Source organism: Abramis brama (genome assembly GCF_963993115.1).
Source record: "Abramis brama genome assembly, chromosome: 4".
In the NCBI taxonomy this organism is placed as follows: domain Eukaryota; kingdom Metazoa; phylum Chordata; class Actinopteri; order Cypriniformes; family Leuciscidae; genus Abramis; species Abramis brama.
The window spans coordinates 49,206,640-49,228,744 of NC_139966.1; the positions used below are offsets into that span (position 1 = coordinate 49,206,640).

A 22,105-nucleotide genomic window follows, 5' to 3' on the forward strand; every position below is an offset into this window, starting at 1 on the left:
TTCTCTTTCTCTTTCTCTCTCTGTACTTCCAATTTATTAATAGCTAAAAATAAGTTTTACATGAGTGTCTTCTTTTTATTAATTATAAAATATCGTTATCAAAATAATATTAATATTTATTTATTGAAACCCTAAGAGGCCATTATTGTAGTTTTTTTGTCTTGTCTTGTGATCGCAATTTAGTTTTTCATTAATATCAACATTGTAAATGTTGTCTCAATCTTCTGTTATCTAAAAAAAAGAAAACATTGATCACCTTTTCTCTGGTTGAAAACGATTAAATCACCATGTGTCAAACATTATTCTATAACCATGCAGGCATCTCTGTCCCTCGAGTTGGGTGGCCGTAAAATTGATCACACATTTCTGATTTCAGTTCTGATTTGTTAAACATTGATTTGGAAATATTAGTGACAGACATGTTAGCTTGAGTAAGTCCCATGAACATGTTTATAAAAAAAGAAAAATAATCACTCATTCATGACCCAGCAGGATAAATGCTGTATTATGTTTGGTCAAGAAGCTGTGATCATGACAAACAAGACGAAAAAACCTAAATACCTTTTATAGGGTTACAATGTTAGTCTCTTAAACAATGCCAAGACCTCAGCTACAGAAGAACTATATAGAGGAAAATATATATATTAAAAGAATACACCAGGTTTAATATAGTTTAAGCTCAATCAACATAATTTGTGGCATCATTTTTTACCTAAATAATACATTTCTACTTGTCCCCCCTTTAAAAAAAGAGGTTTTCGGTAAACTTTAAAATACTCACTGTCTCAATAATATAGAAACAAGATGTAAACAAATTATTATAGTGTGGAAAAAAATTGCTTACTAACCTTTTCTGTGCAATTATTTCTTATTTCCAGTTTTAAACTTTGTTTCCATGACAACATAATGGTATAAACCCAGTAATTGTTTTTAACTATTTACAGCTGAAACAATAATGCATTTTAGGATAATTGAAACCCTACATTTTTTTTAATAAAAGGAGGGAGTCAGCATAATTATTTTTTTGTTAATCAACATACCTATGATGTTGATTGAGCTAAACTTATATTGAACTCTGAATATTCATTTTAAATATTGAGACGTAAGTGTCCCATTTCCCAGTTGACCCATTTTGTAATGCTGTAAATTGAACTCTCATCCCTTCATCTTTCATCTCTCATTGTTACTGCTTAATATTTAGACCGTATGAATGTGAGGCTGGTTGGTGGTCACAGTCGCTGTGCTGGTAGAGTGGAGGTTCTTCATAGAGGTCAGTGGGGAACAGTGTGTGATGTTTGCTGGGATATGGCTGATGCTGCAGTGGTGTGTAGAGAGCTGGACTGTGGAGAACCTGTAGATGCTCTGAGTGATGCTCATTTTGGACCAGGATCAGGACCAATCTGGATGAGTAGAGTCTTGTGTACTGGATCAGAGACAACACTGAAGAACTGTGGGTCATTCGGATGGGGTAAACATAGATGTGACCATAGTAGAGATGCTGGAGTCATCTGTTCAGGTAAAGTATTACATATTGAAATTCATATGCGCTTCCAGATTGGATTCTAATTTTTTAAAGAAGTTTTAAAATGTTGACCTTAATAATAAATACATTTTATATTTAGATTTATTTGTTGTGGTTTTCTTTTGTGTTTTTACTTTATTCTTTATAAGACTAAAAATAAAATGGCTTTGATGTACAAATCATAATCTTGAAGCCCCATAAATAAGCCATGCTTTTGTTGATCTGTGTTGTTCTTTCAGAAGTCCGGGTGGTTGGAGGTTCTCGCTGCTCTGGGAGGTTAGAGATACTTGATGATCAGTCGTGGGTTTCAGTGTGTGACACTGCCTTTGACCAGCAGGATGCAGAGGTTGTGTGTAGAGAGCTGGACTGTGGGGCTCCTGTACAGGTGCTGGGAGAAGATGCTTTTGGCAAAGGAGACGCTCAGATGTGGACACAAGAGATTCAGTGCAGAGGAAATGAGTCTCAGATTCACTTCTGTCCAACATCACCATTAGATGAAAACAACTGTTCACATGAGCACAACATTGGTTTGCTGTGTACTGGTAACAGTTCAAAGTACAACAAAGCATATTTCATTTTATTATAACAATTTAAATGTACAATAGCTTTTTCTCTTACATTCATAGACATAAGAAATGTGAGACTGGTAAATGGCAGCAGTCGCTGTGCTGGTAGAGTGGAGGTTCTTCATAGAGGTCAGTGGGGAACAGTGTGTGGTGATGGTTGGGATTTGGCTGATGCTGCAGTGGTGTGTAGAGAGCTGGACTGTGGAGAACCTGTAGATGCTCTGGGTGATGCTCATTTTGGACTGGGATCAAAACCGTTTTGGATGAAAAATGCAATGTGTACTGGATCAGAGTCTACACTTAAGAAATGTGGATTCATACAACCAACTGATCTTGATGTGTGTCTTGATAAGAGCGCTCAAGTCATTTGTTCAGGTAAGCTAAAGCTAAAAATCCTGTCTTAATGTAACAAACAATCGCACCAAAAGCAGTCACAATTTAATTTTTTGTGACCATTTTCCAGCTTCTTTTTGACAGCACAAACTGTTAAGGTCAGACTGTAATAATCAGAGACCTTGTTAAAAATAAAATTTAGAAGCTTGTTTCTTAAGGCCTATTTATACTTCTGTGTCGAACTCACGCCGTAGCTACGTCGTAGGCTGTGTGTAGCGCGCGTACCCTTCGGCGTAGGTCGATCATTCTGGTCGTTAAGATCATTCTGGTCGTGTTAAGGCGTCAGTTATGGTCACGTTACTTTAGTACGTGTAAAGACGCACAGTTTTACCATGTTAAGACGACCAATTTGAACGTGTTTCTCAACGCGCACATTATAGCCATGTTGGAAGTTGTAATATGTTTTTAAAGCAGACTTACTTTTAGATTTACCCACATTTTAATCATTTAAGTTTATTGTGGCCTTTTTTTGACTGATATATCTTAACTGCTAGAGTAAACTCATTCATGTTAATGAATTAAAGAGAGAGAGAGAGAGAGAGAGAGAGAGAGAGAGAGAGAGAGAGAGAGAGAGAGAGAACTTTATTCACTTTAACATAATAATGTTTTTGTAATTTGGTGTTCAACCCAAAACCTTTTATTATCAAATTTTTTTCAGAGGTGTTGTGTAAACAAATAAAAATAAAAATCAAATAAGACAGCAGGTTAAACTGTCCTCAGAACAAGAGTAGCCTAAAGTGTCTGTTTTATCGGTAAAAGCCAATAACCAACTGGATAGAAACAAACTTCTTAAAATTAATTTTCACTTTGTGAATCACAAGTGGTGATAAATGTTTTTAAAGTCTATAAACTGTAACTGTTTTAAACACAAATTGAGACAGGGGCGGTGCCAGAGAATTTTTAATGCATGTACTGAGATCATTGACAGGGGGAGCTGCGCAATATATATATATATATATATATATATATATATATATAGCCTACTATTAATAAATGAGAAACTTGGCCACTAAATATTTAATATTCAATTATTTTAATGATAACAATTAATGTTTTAATTTTATATGCCATATATGGTGAACGCGCCTATAGAGAAAAGCAGAAAATGGATTACATAATCAGACAGTTGCCTTTTTCTGTTCGTTTTGAATTATTTAGTTTAAAGACATTTCAAGCTTTGTGTATTTGATGTATTTCTCATGTCTGTGTGAGGCATACACTGAGTTTCGTTAAGTTAGGATGAGATGCGTTCCAGTTAACGTGCAATGCAAGTGACCGCGGGGGCGCCTCCATGATTATATTGTCTGTATTGGCTTCCTATTTATTAAATCCAGGCAATTGGTTGATGAAAAATTGATTAAAATTAAGATACAATTTATACAAAACGAAATTCACTTTAAAGAAAGATTTTCTACAAAACAAAACTTAATGAAGTGGTCAAAATCATGTCTCAATCAACCTTTCCATGTCTCTTGATATATTGCGCCTCCTATCTTACTCATACTGTTCACTTTTTATAAATCAACATAAAAGGAAACAAAATATGAATGGAGAAATGTTCTGCTATGACTATGAGTTTGTTTGTTTGTTTGTGCTGTTCTGTCTCTGTGTGTTGTACAGTAAACATTGTCTTGGATGCTGCAGGCTGATGAGTGCTATAATGAAATTAGTACATTATATTTAAAATATGTAATGTGTAAAATATGCTCGACATTTACGCGTGTCCGGGCCAAGTGGATTTTTGAAGGGGCAAGTGAAAGAGAATTTTACTTGCCCGACCGGACAAATAGCCTGATTAAAACGTCACTAACAAAAAATTACTATTCTGCATTCATTTAGTGTAAGTGGCGACTGATAATGAATACAATAGCCTAATATAATATATAGGCTTCTGACTATAACAAGTTTCTGCGAGCCTAATTTGGAAACAAATGAAACATTCAAAATGTGTTTTTATATTTATAACATATGATACAGTTACAGTTCAATAAACAAGTAATTAATATTAAGTCAGTTGAATGTTAGACAAAATATATGTTCTATTTCAGCAGCGAAAATAGTTCCACATCATATCTCAAAAGAAAACTCAACTGTGTTTCATTACCGAATGATTCAGTGTTTTGAATGAATCAGTTGAGTCAAAGATTCAATGAATTCCTATTCATTTACAACTGCCTCATCCTTGAATGAATCAGCCGTTTGAATGAATCGTTTGAATAAATGACTTACTCATTAAGTCGGTCGCCTGCCGCCTCCTACTGGCGGTTTATAATATTATTTCTATGTACAAATAATATTTCTTATTTGTATATTCAAAAAATATTTTAAATAATCTCATTACATTATTTAATGCAATTTGATTTGATTGGTACAGCCCTTTAGCATCTTATTATTCTAATGAAAGATGAAGCATAGGCCTATGTTGTGGCAAAAATATTCATTAAACAATCAATCACTGCGTAAGAGACACTCTGAAATTCAAATGATCATTAAAAAGTAGTTTATTCTTGCAAGAAGGCCCAGTTGCCACACAGAAGTCACCAGTACAGTCTGTGAAACAAGTGCGACGACGAGAGGGAGGGCAGAGGAGCCTTTATACTGCTTTCAAGGTCTCTTGTTTACAGGCCCTTATCTAAACAAGGGAAGGTTTCTCTGCTAGTCATCTAATCCTGCTGAGTTTATTCTTACAAACTCACAAGTTCTAAATTGGGCGGCCTCTGACCCTAGGGGTCAGAGGCCCCTTTTCAATCTGCCTCCTCCTGACGTCTCACCTGTTTCCCAGTGTTTAAAACACACACACACATTAGTCATATGTTGGCAGACCACGTACAGTCCAGCAATGATCATTTCAATGTCTTACTGCAAATGGAGATTCATACTGCAATCAATGAAAATCAAAAATTCCCATTACAGCCTATATTTAAAACGATTAGGGAAAATGCCCTTTATAAAGATTAAAATATCAAAAATATGCCGATTTATATATGTTAAAGCTGACTGAACAGTGATGAGAATACTGATTCGTACATAATTATATTTACAACAAGTGAATGACCGACCGAAGGACAAATGAAAAGGCTTAAATGTTGAGCCCTGGTATATATTTTATTATTATTATTCATTTATTTACCCATAAACATGTCTTTAGGAAGCCATAAGTTACAGTGGCAAAAATAACTTTGTGAAACCTTTGGGGGTGGTGGACAGGGTTTAAATTAAGACAGGGGTATGCCTTAATCTAGTTAAACGTGCATTTCTTTTCTTTAATTCCACAGCTGATGTGTGCAGTTTTTTATTGCTTAGATTAAAATAATTTTCTCTTGTTTTGTTTTTTTAATTGCAGTCTTTTTCTTCTGCCATTCATGCTTATCAGCGCTGTGCAATCTTAAGCTTTTCTTAGTTCAGCTGCACACAGTCTGAAAAGTTTTTTTGGCAGTTTTCTAAAATAAAAGAGCATTTCTAAGAGCAATCGTTTAAGCTGTTGACTTTTCTACCCTGAGAAAGAACGTTAAACGAACAACTTGAAAGGGCATGACAAATCATGACATAAGGCTGACATCACTCACAACGTACTAATGCATTATCCCTCATGAATAAATAGAACGTCTGATGTTTGCATACGTGCATACCAGTATACCATTACGACATCCTTCATGAATAAACATGAGGTCTGATGTTTGTATACGTAGCCTATATACCAACGTACCATCGCGTCACATATGCAAATATAGTCTCAAATACAGCAATTTCATTGGCTGCTTTGCGTGTTGTCGCGTTAACGCGGACAAACGGTGCGTGTTGACGCGGCCGAAAATCACGCGTTTCGTTTAAAGACTTTTGTCACCGTTCGCCTTCCATAGTTTATCCACGCGTATTATCCACACGTTTATCCACACGCAAAGTAAAAAAAATCCTTACACAGCTACGTCGCCGCCACGTCACCGCGTACTTTGAGCGCAGCTCCAACACGTGGCCGTGACGTCTAAAGCCTGTTTTATACTTCTGCGTCGAACTTCCGCCGTAGCTACGTCGTAGGCTGTGTGTAGCGCGTGTACCCTACGGCGTACCCTGACGTGCACCTCTCCAAAAATGTAACAACGCGTCAATTCTACGCGGACGCAAGCGCTGTGATTGGTCTGCCAGAACCCCTCCCTCGGGGTTTCACATGCTCCCTAGGTGCGCGTCAACGCGGACAACGACGCAGAAGTAAAAATGAAAACCAACACGTTGCCTACGGCGTAGAGGCTTCGGCGTAGGTCCGACGCATTAGTATAAAACAGGCTTAACGTCTCATATCTTACGTCTGACGCCTGATTACTATGGGATTTTGGCCAGACGACTGGCGAGCGTATACACGTTAGTTCACCTCTCAGTTTGCTTCGCGATCGCCAAAAAGTGCACAAATCACACCTCATATAAATGCACAAATCACACCTCATACTCGACGCGTCCGCACGAGCGCGAAGGTGCGCGTGGCAAAAATGACGTCATTGCGGTGTGGGCGGTCGTGCGCGTTGGGTTCGCAAGACCTAATTTCGCCTGGCGCGGTGTGCGCGACATTTTTTGTAACAACGCGCGTGGCGCCGCATCCGAAGATGAACGACTTTGAGCCGAATCTGGCCGAGTTCGAACTTCTCATCACACCGGCACCCAGTTTGCACGACTAAATGAGTTGCTTACATTTAAAAAATGAGCATACAATAGCATAAGAAGTATTTTTAATGAACATAAAGGTCCATGTTTAATAAAAATGTTCACGAAACTTAATGAAATATTTAGAGAAATTAGAAAATATGTAAGAGATCGTTAATTTAGTTATGTTGTATACATTCTCATATCCATATTTGTTTTATTGTCACGAGTAATAATCTCAGGGTTTACTGGGTTTTACATGATTCTTTTTGTAGTGTGGTATTGGTGGTGGTGTACTAAAATAAACATTGTCACGTGTGTATAGCTTTCTTCTTCTCATCGCTGATTCCTGATGGTTTAGAGGACAATTACTCGAGTCGCCCCCTGTCGTTTCAAAGAATAGTACAACGGCAAGCGCGTCAAGTATAAACGCCTCGTCCGTTTGCGGAGGTGCGCGCGCAGTCTGCGGAGACTCGTGCTGCGGAGCCAGGCGAAAGTAACCAAGGCTCAAATGAAAACCAACGAACCTACAGCGTAGAGGCGTAGGTCCGACGCAGAAGTATAATGCGGCCTTAACTCTACATTCTAATGTAATTCCCTGATAGGATTAATTCATAGACAATGTTGACATGAAAATGTTGAAATGTGGGCAGTCATGTAATGCATTTTTACAGTAACAATAACAATTAAACAATAAAAATCTTGAATTGATGCACTGTTTTGTATATGAGCTGTTTTTGTAGGTTACTTTCAAGTCCCTTTGGATTGGGAAAAAGTTTTGCTGATATGTATAATATGTTTTCATAATAAATATCTTTTATTTCAGAAGATATGATTTCTCATTGATTTGATCTATTAATTATATGACTGACTCATTATTGAAGTTCTCTAACTTTAAATTTAGTTTTTTCCTGTGTTGTTCTTTCAGGAGTCCGGCTGGTTGGAGGTTCTCGCTGCTCTGGGAGGTTAGAGATACTTGATGATCAGTCGTGGGTTTCAGTGTGTGACGCTGCCTTTGACCAGCAGGATGCAGAGGTTGTGTGTAGAGAGCTGGACTGTGGGGCTCCTGTACAGGTGCTGGGAGAAGATGCTTTTGGCAAAGGAGACGCTCAGATGTGGACACAAGAGATTCACTGCAGAGGAAATGAGTCTCAGATTCACCTCTGTCCAACATCACCATCACATGAAAACAACTGTTCACATGAAAATGATGTTGGACTGGTGTGTTCAGGTTTGAGCCTTTTTAAAATAAACTGAAATCAAATTTAATGTTCCCAAAATCTACAAATATTAGTAAATTTTATCATAGTTTTTTCTCTTATTGTGATACTTTTTTCCTCATTCTTTCCTTTTGTCCATATGTCTTTACTCCCTCTTTATTTATTTTATAGACAATTTTAGAGTAAGGTTGGTTGATGGTCCCAGTCGCTGTGCTGGTAGAGTGGAGGTTCTTCATAGAGGTCAGTGGGGAACAGTGTGTGGTTCTTGTTGGGATATGGCTGATGCTGCAGTGGTGTGTAGAGAGCTGGACTGTGGAGAACCTGTAGATGCTCTTGGTGATGCTCATTTTGGACCAGGATCAGGACCAATCTGGACAAATCGCACTTTATGTTCAGGATCAGAATCTACTCTGAAGAACTGTGGAACAATAAATTGGTTTTTTTATAACTGTGATCATACTAAAGATGCAGGAGTAATCTGCTCAGGTAAACTGCTCCAAAACCTGCACAGTTTTTACATCACTGATAATTCAACTGCCTTAAAGGGAAAGTTCAACCAAAAATGAAAAATCAGTCATCATTTACTTTGTGTCTTTTTAAACCTCTATGACTTTGTTCTGTAGAGCACAAAATGTTTTTTTTGTTGTTGTTTTTTTTGTTTTTTTAATTATTTTACTTTCATTATATTGAAAAGACTACCAGGATATTCTGTAAAATTCCCCTTTTATGTTCCATAAAAAAGAAAGTTAGATGATACGGATTGACATGAGAGATTGAGTAATTTGACTATTTTACTCCTTTCACATTAATAAGTGGTGCTTTATGGTAGAACAATAATGACAAGAATTACACACCTTTAGATAAACAAAAGTTAAACGTTTCTTATCTCTTGCTACTTCAGGTGTCAGGCTTATTGGAAACTCAAGTTGCTCTGGGAGGTTAGAGATACTTGATGATCAGTCGTGGGTTTCAGTGTGTGACGCTGCTTTTGACCAGCGGGATGCAGAGGTTGTGTGTAGAGAGCTGGACTGTGGGGCTCCTGTACAGGTGCTGGGAGAAGATGCTTTTGGCAAAGGAGATGCTCAGATATGGACACAAGAGATTCAATGCAGAGGAAATGAGTCTCAGATTCACCTCTGTCCAACATCCTTACACAAAAACAGCTGTTCACATGATAATTACCAGGGGCTGATCTGTGCTGGTGAGTTAAAAGAATATAGTAATATCATACCTTTTACTACTAGGGACGGTGCATCTCAGTCAGCTTCATATTTCACAGTCTGAACAATGACCAAGGCCATTTTAAGGTCTGTCTCAATCTCGAAATACTTCAAGTTCACTGGAATGTTCACTCCCTAAAAATCCCACAATGCACTCCAAAAACTAGATGGAATAAAACTAGCTCACTTAATGGAAATTCTGTTAGGTGCAAAATTTACACAAACCAACACAATATTAACACAATATCATCATGACATGGGATGGAAGAATTCAAAAGACAAATCGTTATTTAATTATAATTAATCAGTATAAATATCAGTAGATAGGTAGTGAACAGTGTAGTAAATATTTCTAATTAAAATTTGGCTAAAATTTTTCAGATATATATATAACAATCAAAGTATATTTCATAAACAGCATAAAAAATGTCAGAAAGATGTTATGTTTGTTGTTAATAAATACCCAGTGTTGACGTTTTATGACGCAAGCACCAAGTCTTATCACCGGGAATTGAAAAATCAGTGTCCAAATGTGTAGTGAGCCAGAGTGCTTTACCAGTGCCGAATTTGTGTACACAATATACTGATATGTGAACTAGTGTGCTTACGGAGATGCAATCACAGTCTCTATCTGTATTTTTCTGTCACTTAGATAAAAGGAATGTGAGGCTGGTTGGTGGCAGCAGTCGCTGTGCTGGTAGAGTGGAGGTTCTTCATAGAGGTCAGTGGGGAACAGTGTGTGGTTTTGGCTGGGATATGGCTGATGCTGCAGTGGTGTGTAGAGAGCTGGACTGTGGAGAACCTGTAGATGCTCTTGGTGATGCTCATTTTGGACCAGGATCAGGACCAATCTGGATGGGTGCTGTACTTTGTGCTGGATCAGAGTCAACACTGAAGAACTGTGGGTCAACAGGATGGAGCGTACATGCCTGTACTCACAATTTAGATGCCGGTGTCATCTGTTCAGGTGAATAATTGAACTGATTGCCCATTAATTTGTTGTGACATAAATAATATTTTGTTTGGAAAACTGTTTGTATGTTTATTGTATTTACTATTGTATTCTACTGTGCACTGTCATTCCTGTAATATTAACAGGTCATCAAGCTTCCAGACTCGTTAATGGATCTCACCTGTGCTCTGGGAGGTTAGAGATACTTGATGGTCAGTCGTGGGTTTCAGTGTGTGACGCTGCCTTTGACCAGCAGGATGCAGAGGTTGTGTGTAGAGAGCTGGACTGTGGGGCTCCTGTACAGGTGCTGGGAGAAGATGCTTTTGGCAAAGGAGACGCTCAGATGTGGACACAAGAGATTCAGTGCAGAGGAAATGAGTCTCAGATTTCATTTTGCTCAATTTCATTATCACACAAACAAAGCTGTACCAGTGACTATAATGTGGGCCTGACCTGTTCTGGTAAATTATCTATATTCTGTCTATCTTCATTCTCCTCTGTCAGCTGCATTATACTTTATTTTAACCTCTATGTTCTTTATTCAGGTTACACAGATGCTAAACTCATGAACGGTTCAGACTCCTGTTCTGGTCGAGTGGAGCGTCAATACTTCAGTAAATGGGGCTCAGTGTGTGATGCATGCTGGGATATGAGAGCTGCCAGTGTCCTCTGTAGACAGCTGAATTGTGGGATTGCTGTGTCTGTTGTGGGATCAGACTGGTTTGGAGAGGGAAGTGGTGAAATTTGGGCTGATGTGTTTGATTGTGACGGGAATGAAACAAAACTCTCAGAATGTTCCATCTCTTCATGGAGTCGAGCTGAATGTTCTCATAAACGAGATGTTGGAGTAATTTGCTCTGGTAAACTTATTTGACACTGAGAGCATTATGCTCTTTTTCACCATGTTATGACACAATTCTTATTTTAGTAAAACATGAGATCTTCTCCTCAGATTCCTCTCTGGCTGTTCATGACGGTCTGGTGCGGTTGTCTGGAGAGAGACAGTGTGATGGGGAGCTGGAAGTTTCCATCCATCAGGTCTGGAGGAGAGTTCTGCTGGACTCCTGGAGTCTCACTGAATCCTCTGTGGTCTGCAGACAGCTGGGCTGTGGCTCTGTGCTGAACTTCTCTGGCTCCTCTTCATCCAGTCCTGAACACAGTCATGAGTGTGTGACAGGCTTCCAGTGCTCTGGGAGTGAAGCTCATCTGGGGAACTGCAGCTCTCCACAAACTCTCAACTGCAGCTCCACACAACAGCTGTCAATCACCTGCCTTGGTGAGAACAACAACATCTGGGCAGATTCTTCAGTTGTTAGTGATCAATAATGTGTTTTTCTCTCTCTGAATATCAGGTCGCGGGTCCATCAGGCTGGTGGGTTCTGGGGGAGACTGTGCAGGGAGGCTGGAGGTTTTTCACAGCGGCTCATGGGGGACAGTGTGTGATGACTCCTGGGATATTAAAGATGCCCATGTGGTGTGCAGACAGCTGCAGTGTGGAGTGGCCCTCAGTAACCAGCAGGTACCAGCCTGGTTTGGTCCTGGTTCTGGACCCATATGGCTGGATGAGGTGGAGTGTGACGGGAATGAGACGTCCCTGTGGAACTGCTCTTCTCCAGGCTGGGGGAAACATGACTGTCAACACAAGGAGGATGTAGGAGTCGTGTGCTCAGGTACACTAGTCAAGTCAAGTCAAGTCATCCTCATTTATATAGCGCTTTTAACAATGTAGATTGTTTCAAAGCAGCTTTACAGAGATAAACGTATAATTTAAGGTAACAGATTGTTTTGGCTTTATAGCGGTTCTTTAATAAAGTTATTTTCCAGCTAAAGTTAGTTTTGATTGATTCGCTTCCGTCGCAACGAACATTTGTTATTAAATTAGGGCCGCTAAGACGACACCATTCTCTTTACATAGACTTTAAATGCGAACCTGTGATAAACGCTCATTGCGCTCACATGAGCATTAAGTATTGGTTCTATAGTTATGTTCGTTTGAATATATGTGTGCAGGTTTGGAATTCCCTACAAACCAAGCTTAAACAAAGTACTGGTCTTTCCTTATAAATTTTGATACAGAATTTTAGTTTATTTTGTCACTTCGGGGTAGGTACGCGAAACGAATTTTCCCAACAACGCTTTATCTGTAGACTGGTAAAGGGATCCTCCATAGAGTCAGCACTGCGTTGACATCGGGTCCAGGCGAAGGTCCTTCGTCAGATCTGGATACGGCCTGGATCCGGGAGGCTGTGGGAAAACCTCGGGATAAACAAAGACACTAAAATTAGCGTAGATGCCATTCTTATGATGTAACGAGTACATCAGAATTTATGGGAAGTGCTCCCGGTTCCAGCTGACCTAATCTATGCAGCCTAACATTGAATTATAGAAGTCTATAATGTATTATGTGAATGGTAGGTCAAAGAGATGTGTCTTTAATCTAGCTTTGAACTGACAGAGTGTGTCTGCTTCCCTGACAATGTTAGGAAGACTGTTAGGAAAAGGATCTACCACCAGCAGTCGATTTTGATATTCTAGGTATTATTAACTGGCCGAAATTTTGAGATCGCAATAGATGTGAAGGACTATAATGCGTTAAGAGCTCGTTCAAGTACAGCCAGTGCAGTGTTGACAGAACTGGGCTAATATGGTCATACTTCCTGGTTCTGGTAAGAACTTGAGCTGCTGCGTTTTGGACCAGCTATAGTTTGTTTATTAAGCGTGCAGGGCAACCACCCAGTAGAGCATTACAATAATCTAGCCTTGAGGTCATGAACGCATGAACTAATTGTTCCGCATTTGTCATTGAGAGCATATGACATAATTTAGATATATTTTTTAGATGGAAAAATGCGGTTTTACAGATACTAGACACGTGACTTTCAAATGAAAGATTGGTATCAAAGAGCACACCCAGGTACCTAACCGACGACGAAGACTTAACAGAGCAGCCATCAAGTGTTAGACAGTATTCTAGGTTATTACGTGAGGAAGTTTTTTTCATTCACTAGTGGAAATGTTTGGCATATAATATATTATAGATCAGCCTGTGATGAGGGCGTGCAGGTGCTCCTCGTCTATTTCCAGGGCGATGCTGATGAGTCCTTGTGGCGCTCGGAGTACCGGGTTCCGAGGTGAGGGCTGTCTTAACATTTCGGAGTCATGTCCCTTCCTAGTCAGGTCTGTCAGAGGGGCGGCTAAGGAGGAGAAGTTAGGGATGAAGCAGCGATAATATCCCGCCAACCCTAAAAATGCTTGTACCTGGGTCTTGGTTTCGGGCCTCGGGGCTGAGCGGATTGCCTCAACCTTTTTGTCTTGTGGTCAGATGAGACCCCTACCAACCTGGAAACCGAGGTATTTTGTCTCGAGCGCGAGGTGACATTTTCGTTGGTCAGCGGCAAGCCCAGCCCTCCGGAGCTCCGACAGCACCCTCCGCAGACGGTCCAGGTGGTCCTCCCATGCCTCGGAGTGGATCACGACATCATCGAGGTAGGCGGCGGCGTAGGCTTGGTGGGGCCGTAGTAAGATGTCCATCATTCTTTGGAATGTGGCCGGTGCCCCGTGAAGGCCAAAGGGAAGGGTCCGGTACTGCCAGTGGCCACTAGGGGTGGAAAAAGCAGTTTTAGGCCTTGCATTTTCAGAGAGTGGTACCTGCCAGTAGCCCTTGGTGAGATCTAGTGTTGAGATGTACCGGGCCCTTCCCAACCGCTCCAGTAGCTCATCGACCCTAGGCATGGGGTATCCATCGAATTCAGAAACCTCATTGAGGCAACGGAAGTCATTGCAGAAGCGGAGGGTGCCGTCAGGCTTTGGGACCATCACGACCGGGCTGGACCACGGGCTGCGTGAAGGTTCTATCACCCCTAACTTCAGCATCTGTTGTACTTCCTCCTCAATAGCCTGCCGACGAGCCTCAGGGACCCGGTAGGGCCTCTGCCTGATGACGACTCCTGGAGGCGTGCGGATGTCATGCTGCAGGACTGTGGTCTGCCCGGGAAGAGAAGAGAACACATCAGAGAACTGACCTATCAGGTGCTGTAGCTCCGCCTTCTGGGCAGCCGAAAGATGGGGGTTGATGTCTACCACCATGGTATCGGAGGTGGCGAGGGCGGAGAGTTGGTCTCTAGTCCCGACCCATTTCTTAAGGAGGTTTATGTGGTACAGCTGCTCGGCTCTCCTTCTTCCCGGCTGTCGCACATGATAAGTAACCGGTCCAATTCTCTCCAGAACCGTATAGCCATGTGGCCAGGAATTTACAGGCAGCGTTGGGGACCAGGACCATTACTCGGTCTCCGGGCTGGAACTCCCGTGGTTGGGCGGCTCGGTTGTAGTGGTGCTGTTGGGCCTGTTGCGCTTTCACCATATGCTCCCGTACCACTGGCATGACTCGGTCGATCTTCTCTCTCATCTGTTTCACATGGTCCACCACGGATCGATGGGCTGCAGGCTGTTGCTCCCAGGCTTCCTTCGCCACATCCAGGAGGCCGCGGGGTTGCCGGCCGAAGAGGAGCTCAAATGGGGTGAAACCTGTTGAGGCCTGGGGAACTTTGCGGATCCCGAAGAGGACGTAGGGTATCATGAGGTCCCAGTCGCGCTTGTCCTCCGCAACCACACGTCTCAGCATCTGCTTTAGGATCTGGTTAAACCGTTCCACCAAGCCGTCGGTCTGGGGATGGTAGACAGTCGTCCTCAACTGTTTCACCCGCAGTAGCCTGCAAAGGTCAGCCATGAGCCGAGACATAAAAGGGGTACCCTGATCGGTCAGGATCTCTGTTGGGATGCCGACTCGGCTGGAGAGCAGGAAGAGCTCCTGGGCGATGGCTTTGGCGGTGGCCTTTCGGAGTGGGACGGCTTCTGGATACCAGGAGGCATAGTCGACAATCACCAGGATGTGTTCATGTCCCCGGGCAGTCTTAGGCAGTGGTCCCACGAGGTCCATCCCGATGCGCTCGAAGGGCACCTCAATTATGGGCAGTGGGATCAGCGGACTGGGGGGAGGCGTCCTGGGTGACATCAGCTGACAGGTCGGGCAGGCTTGGCAGAACCGCTTTACTTCGGCCTTCAGGCCCGGCCAGTGGAAGCGGTCGCGGATCCGCTGAATGGTGTTAGTGGCCCCCAGATGTCCTGCCATGGGGTGTGAATGAGCGAGTTCAAGTACGGTTTCCGTCCTTGTGCGCGGCACGACTAATACCGATTTCTCCTCCCCTCTTCGTTGAGCGACACAATAGAGTAGGCCATTCTGGACAATGAAATGTGGGAGAGGATGGGGGCCAGGCTGAACTTCCTTGTCCTCGATGACACGGACCTGGGTCCAGCAGTGCTTCAGCCTGTCGTCTCCTCATTGTTCCTTAGCAAATGAGCCCCCCCCCGTCACCTGTTGGAACACATCATAAAAAGGATTAGGATTTTGGGAGGGGGACTCACCATCTCTCCCGCTGTCCGAGGCCAGAAGGACGGGGCGCTGGCGAGGTACCCGAGTCAGCCTCTGTCTTTGGCAGCTCCCCCTATGGCTGGCAGGCAGCGTCGTCTGGAGCTCCAACTGGTAGATTGCTGTGAACAATGCAGCCAGCCAGCCAGGTTCGTGCAGGAGGTGCAGGGGGCTCCGTTGGCATGGGCTCGTCTCCCGGTGAGGGGGCCACTGACCTGTCTATTTGTCGCTGAGCACCCTTTGGCATGCGTTGCTCCAGGACCACCCTCCAAGGAAATGGTGGCGCTCGCTCCCCTGCCTCCCTCTGTAGGGCAGCATCTGCCAACTCAATAGCCTCAACGAGCTCTAGGGTGGTCCTTGGGTTCCTCATCCCGACAGCCTGTCGGTGTGAACGAGGAAGAGCATGAAGCAGACGGTCGATGACAACGCGTTCCGCCACCTGACTGGCCGTTGGATCCCCCTCCAGCAGCCAGAGCTGCGCGAATCGTGTGAGTTCAGCGGCCTGGGCACGGGCTGGCCGACGATATTCCCAATCGAAGAAGTACTGAGCAGCGCATATCGGAGACAAACCCAGATGGGCCAAAATTTCCCGCTTCACGTCATCGTAGTGCATGGCGGTGGCAGCGGGGAGATGCGCCTCACCGGTCAGGAGAGGGGCCAAAAGCTGTGCCCAGTCATCGTGCTGCCAACCTTCATTGGTGGCCGTGGCTTCAAACATCTGTAGGTACGCCTCTACGTCATCGTGTGGGGTCATTTTCGGTAACAACTTGGCAGCTTGTGCTCGGGGGTCCGGCAGCGGAACATGTTGAGCGGCACGCAGTGCTGCGAGCTCCTGCTCACTCTCACCCTGGCGGGTGGCGAGGTGCTCAACTATTTGTTGCTGGCGGATGCTAACCTCGGTGAGCCGTTTGAGAATTTCTTCCATGTTGGGGGAGGAGCGCTCACCTATGGCAGAACCAGAGATAGAAGAGAAGAAAAAGAGAGAGAAAAAAAATAAATTAAAAAAATTAAATAACAATGAGAGGTGAAAGAGCTCGTTTGTCGGTGATTCTTCACTCTTTTGCCTGCATTCTCCACCAGTGTCACGGGGGTGAAGAATCACACGACAAGGATAGCTCAAACAAAGTGACCGGAGGGTGGATTTATTTACAAAGTGACAAAACCAGTGAAGGATTTAGGTGGGTGCTCCGGTGAAGTGCGTGTGGTCTTCCTTGTGGTACAGCGAGTCTGGGCTGTGTTCCTGCAAGGCTGATCGGTCACCCACTGCTTTCTAGAGAAAGACAGAGAACAGGCATTAGAGTTCTGTCTCATGGAGAGGTATCTCACCCTCTGGCAAATCCCATGCGGCTTATGTGGCTGTTGCTTGATGGACCACAGCTGGGGCCGATCAGCCTGTGACGAGGGCGTGCAGGTGCTTCTCGTCTATTTCCAGGGCGACGCTGATGAGTCCTTGTGGTGCTCGTCACAATACATACACACAAGGCCAATGCATGCTGCATGCACTAATAACGTCTAAATATTACATAAGCCTAATAATATTTTTTTACATATATATATATATATTATATAATATATAGAGCATTATATATATATATGCCTTTTGCCTCAATAGACATTATTAGTGCCTGCAGCATGCATTGGCCTTGTATTAACCAGTTATTTTGGTAAAATTTTAGATTTAGATTTCAGAATTGCTCTTGTCTTTTTCCATCTAGAGTTTAAAGAGATCAGGTTAACTGAGGGCTGTGAAGGGATTGTGGAGGTTTTCTACAATGGATCCTGGGGTAATGTGTGCTGGAACCAGATGGACAGGAACACAGCGAGTCTGATCTGTCAAGAGCTGAACTGTGGAAGATCTGGTGCTTTTTTCAATTCTATCCCAAGACTGGAATCAGCTCGTAACTGGTTGGATGAAGTCAAATGTCGACCACATGATTCAAATCTGTGGCAGTGTCCATCTTCACCCTGGGGACAGAACTACTGTAATAATGAAGAAGTGGCCAAAGTCACCTGCTCAGGTAAGACTGTTGCAAGCATCTCTAAAAATACAAGACACAACTAAGTGTATGAACAAAATGTATTTATTAACTTGTGAATTAATTTGTGATTACAGAACAGGAGAGTCATGACTCCCCTAGAAGCTATTTGTCATGCTCCACATCTCCACATCAGAGACAGTGTTCAGGTAAGTTAATTTGATGTAGAAAAACATAAAAATCATAACAGCCTTATGTTATGCATGCATGCATGTATGTTATTTTGTGCTTGGGACACCAAGATGATTTAATCTCACACCACAGACATGCCTCGCTGTAGATTTGTTGCTGTTCTGACAGTACTGTACTTTGCTGGTATACAATAATGTGTCTGTGTCTTTGCTGTGTATGTTTTAGATCATGTTCCTCTCAGACTGAGTGGAGGTTTGGGCCGGTGCTCTGGGAGGCTGGAGGTGTATCATAACGCTGTGTGGGGTTCAGTCTGTGCTGATCTTTGGGACATCAGCGATGCTCAGGTGGTCTGCAGGCAGCTGGGTTGTGGAGCAGCACTGAGGGCTGATGGGAATTCAGTCTTTGGTGCTGGTGAAGGTATTGTGTGGCTGAACAGAGTCGAGTGCAGAGGGAATGAGATTCACCTGTGGGACTGTCCTCTCTCCCTGAAGAACCACACTGACTGCTCCCACAAAGAGCACGCTGGACTCACCTGTGCAAGTCAGAGCAAAACACTGACCAATATTAGTGATTTTCACATCATTTTAATGCTACTAACTGTGTATTTGCATGATTTTTAATCTGTCTGTGTCTGTTTTGACAGATTTGACAGATTTGTCAGTGTCCACTACTCCTGCCACAACAACATCAGCTTCTCCTCCAGTTTCTCAGACAGTGCGCTCAACATCAGTCACTCCTCCACAAACTCCTCCAGTGTCTCTCTCTGTGCTTGTGGTTGTACTGGGAGTTTTGCTCTTACTGCTCTTAGTGCCACTGCTTATACTGATTCAGCAGAACAGAGTGATGAGGAGAGGTAGGAGAGATCCAGAGACTGTCATATTGTGTCTTATTCAGTGTGTTATCGGTCATGTGTTGTGAACTGACAGCAGGTTTGTCTGTCTACACTCACAGCTCTCTCTGACTGGTACACAGGACTACACAGGGCTCCAACTGAGGTAGTTTATGAGGAAATTTATCACAGACACAATCAATTAACTCATACAGGTGAGGCATCATCAGAGATTGTTCAAAACTTTAACTGCTGCATTCTGATCAAAGGGTCCCAAAGTGTTCACTTCTCCTCTTGCATTGCAACTGTTGCCTCTTGTGCACATTTCACTCATGAACAGACCAGGGTCTAATTAAATAATTAAACTTCAAGTACTGTGGTGATGCACAATGACAGGTGGGTAAATTTCCCTTCCCACTTCCTGTGAAGTGAAGTTGATGAACCCTTATTCCCTATAGTATTTGCAGTATCATTGAAACTGAACATATATGCTTCATTTGAAAGGGAATCTCACTTCAGATAGAGTAATACCCCATGAAGTCCACTTCGCAGGGCATATTCGATTAATTGGAATGCAACTAATTTATGTGTTTAGATCATTGTGAAAACCTTGCTGAGAAAAGAAATGCCATCAAACAAAAACCTCAGTCATCTAAGTTCTGTTAGTAATGTGAGCTACTTCCTTCAGTCTTAATTATGTATCTTCATCATTAATTAGCAAGAGACATCAGTGATACAGATCTGATCCACTATAGAATTAAATATTTTTCTATCATTCACATCTAACTAATTAGTTTTAATTATGTATCAATCCACAAAAAACAACAGAACTGCAGGTGTATGTTAAAATAAATAAGATGATAAAAGGTAAAAAAGATGCCCCCACCCCCCAACCCCCAACCCCCAACCCCCCACCCCCCAAAGACAAGAAAGTATTTTCTTGCTCTCACTATCACAGAGCTTTATGACCAAAAGGATTTGAGGATTCAGTCTGTTCTGTTCTGTTCTGCTCTCCTTTAACAGGAGGGAGTTTCATCTCTGAAGAACTGAATTCTGGGTATAAAGATGTTGATTCTCTTCTCTCAGGTTAGAGGTGATTTACAAACTGTAAAAAAAAAAAAAAAAAAAAATGTATAGTGAAATTCACAAATTTCATTACCAGATGATTAAAATCATAAAGACCTCTCTGTCTGCTTTTTATTTCTGCTGATATCTTTATTTTTCTATATTCATATTTTGTTCTGTTGTTGAAGAGAGGGGGAATGCAAACACATCCGGATACTATGAGGAAATCATCATTCATGTACCAAAACCAGATCGTGAGACAGGTGCTGGTTCACTTCAGTACTGTAGTTGTAGTTCTCTCTGTTATTCTACAGTCTACATATTAATATATACATTCAAGTTTGTTTTGAGCATGATGGCATTGATTTCATGTTAAATTTATAGATGACACACCAGAGGGCTATGATGATGTCATTACCAGTGGACAGACCTATGGTCCTGGAAAAGGTGTTTTTCCCTAATACCTAAACTTAACAACTACCTTACTAACTATTAATAAGCAGTAATTAGGAGTTTGAGGCAAAAGTCATAGTTATTAGTGAGAATTTTACTCCTTATAGCCTAAATAAAATTAATTCTCACTATATCTATCTATCTATCTATCTATCTATCTATCTATCTATCTATATATAGTAGTTAATAGTAAGAATTTTTTTTATAATTGTACACATTTTTCCATCCATGTCATGTTATATTTAAGACCTTGTGTGTGTGTGTTTGTGTTTGTGTGTTTGTGTGTAGTGGACACACCAGAGGATTATGATGATGTCATCATTGATGGACAGTGCTCTCAATGTGTAATGGGTAAATCACACAATTTAATTTTTAATCTACATTAATCTACAAGATATAGTGAACATGCGTTTTTTTTTTTTTTTTTTTTTTCTGTGTAAAGAGGGAGATCAGGATGAGTATGATGATGTGTGGACTATCACTGAAGATTTGAGAAACTTGTTAGGTAAGCTTTATGTCTTATGATTCCTACGCTTATTGAATAGGCCTATATTGGAATATCTTTCATGTTTAAGATTCACAATTTACGAATTGACCACTTCATCAGTTTACAACTGAATTTTACATCTGATTACACACACACACACACACACACACACACACACACACACACACACACATATTATATACTGTATATATACTGTCAAAAGATTGAACAAACCTCATTATTTAATACATATTTTAGAATAAATTAAAGACACAATTATAAAATAATTTGAATAGTCATTTGCTAATTTAAATGAACTCAGTTTGAAAAACTGATGCAATCACAAAATTGAACTGTTGCTCTTTCTTTAATGCAGACTATGATGATGTGGGGGAGGAGTCAAACGATGACAGAGAAGCTGTTTGACTCGATGGCCACACCCACTGCCACTGTTCATATCAGCTTCTGGAATTAATTTTTATTTTTTTATTTAACAAAATACCTGAAATATTTGGCAACATTTTGAAACGATACTTTTAGAGTTGCCTTTGATAATTTCTAGTAAGCATTGTTTATTGCCATGATTGCCAGAGTTCAGGGTTATGAATCAGGGTTAGGGTTAAATAATTTGATATTTAAACATGTATTTCCTCTTCCAGTGAAAAGAACATGATAGTTACAATACAAAAATAAGTTTTCTGAACATTTTTGAATATATGTTAGAAAACATTCATAAATAACATGAAATATGATGTTGGCATAAATGATATTCAGTGTCTGTGTTGTTGTTGTGAAGTTGTACATTTACTTCAATAGAAAACAACTGTCCTAATAAGAACTCAATTGCATTACATTGTAGGATGCAATAAGTACATATCTCACTCAGAAAAGATGACTAAATATTACAAATTGTGTGTATTGAATATTTAAGCTAACAGCATTTTTGAAGAGAGAAAAATCGTTCTCATTATTTGAGAGATCATAATGCTCTTCTACTCCCGATTCCTGAATATATAAAGAATGTTTATAAAGCCAAGAATGAACAGACTCTTTTAAGAATATCTGATTCATTATCTTGATTATTCTGTTGTTTGTCTTTGTTGTGATTTTTTTTTAAATATATGGCTGACTTAATTTCATCTCTATTGTGATTTTCTTATGTTATCAAAACTG

At 41.4% G+C, this 22,105-nt stretch overlaps 1 protein-coding gene across 1 annotated transcript; it reads left to right on the plus strand.

The window, feature by feature from the left end:
* Positions 1 to 1,305: 1,305 nt before the first annotated feature.
* On the plus strand, positions 1,306 to 21,358 carry LOC311082219 (scavenger receptor cysteine-rich type 1 protein M130-like; the record flags this gene model as incomplete). The annotated part of the gene is made up of 17 exons (XM_084112953.1): positions 1,306 to 1,516; positions 8,042 to 8,338; positions 10,206 to 10,484; positions 10,652 to 10,966; positions 11,051 to 11,365; positions 11,458 to 11,820; positions 11,858 to 12,175; positions 17,646 to 17,948; positions 18,044 to 18,115; positions 18,324 to 18,638; positions 18,742 to 18,951; positions 19,050 to 19,142; positions 19,951 to 20,013; positions 20,181 to 20,255; positions 20,734 to 20,796; positions 20,888 to 20,950; positions 21,309 to 21,358. The coding sequence occupies 17 exons, from the start codon at positions 1,306 to 1,308 to the stop codon at positions 21,356 to 21,358; spliced, it is 3,405 nt and encodes a 1,134-aa protein (XP_083969079.1).
* Positions 21,359 to 22,105: the final 747 nt, after the last annotated feature.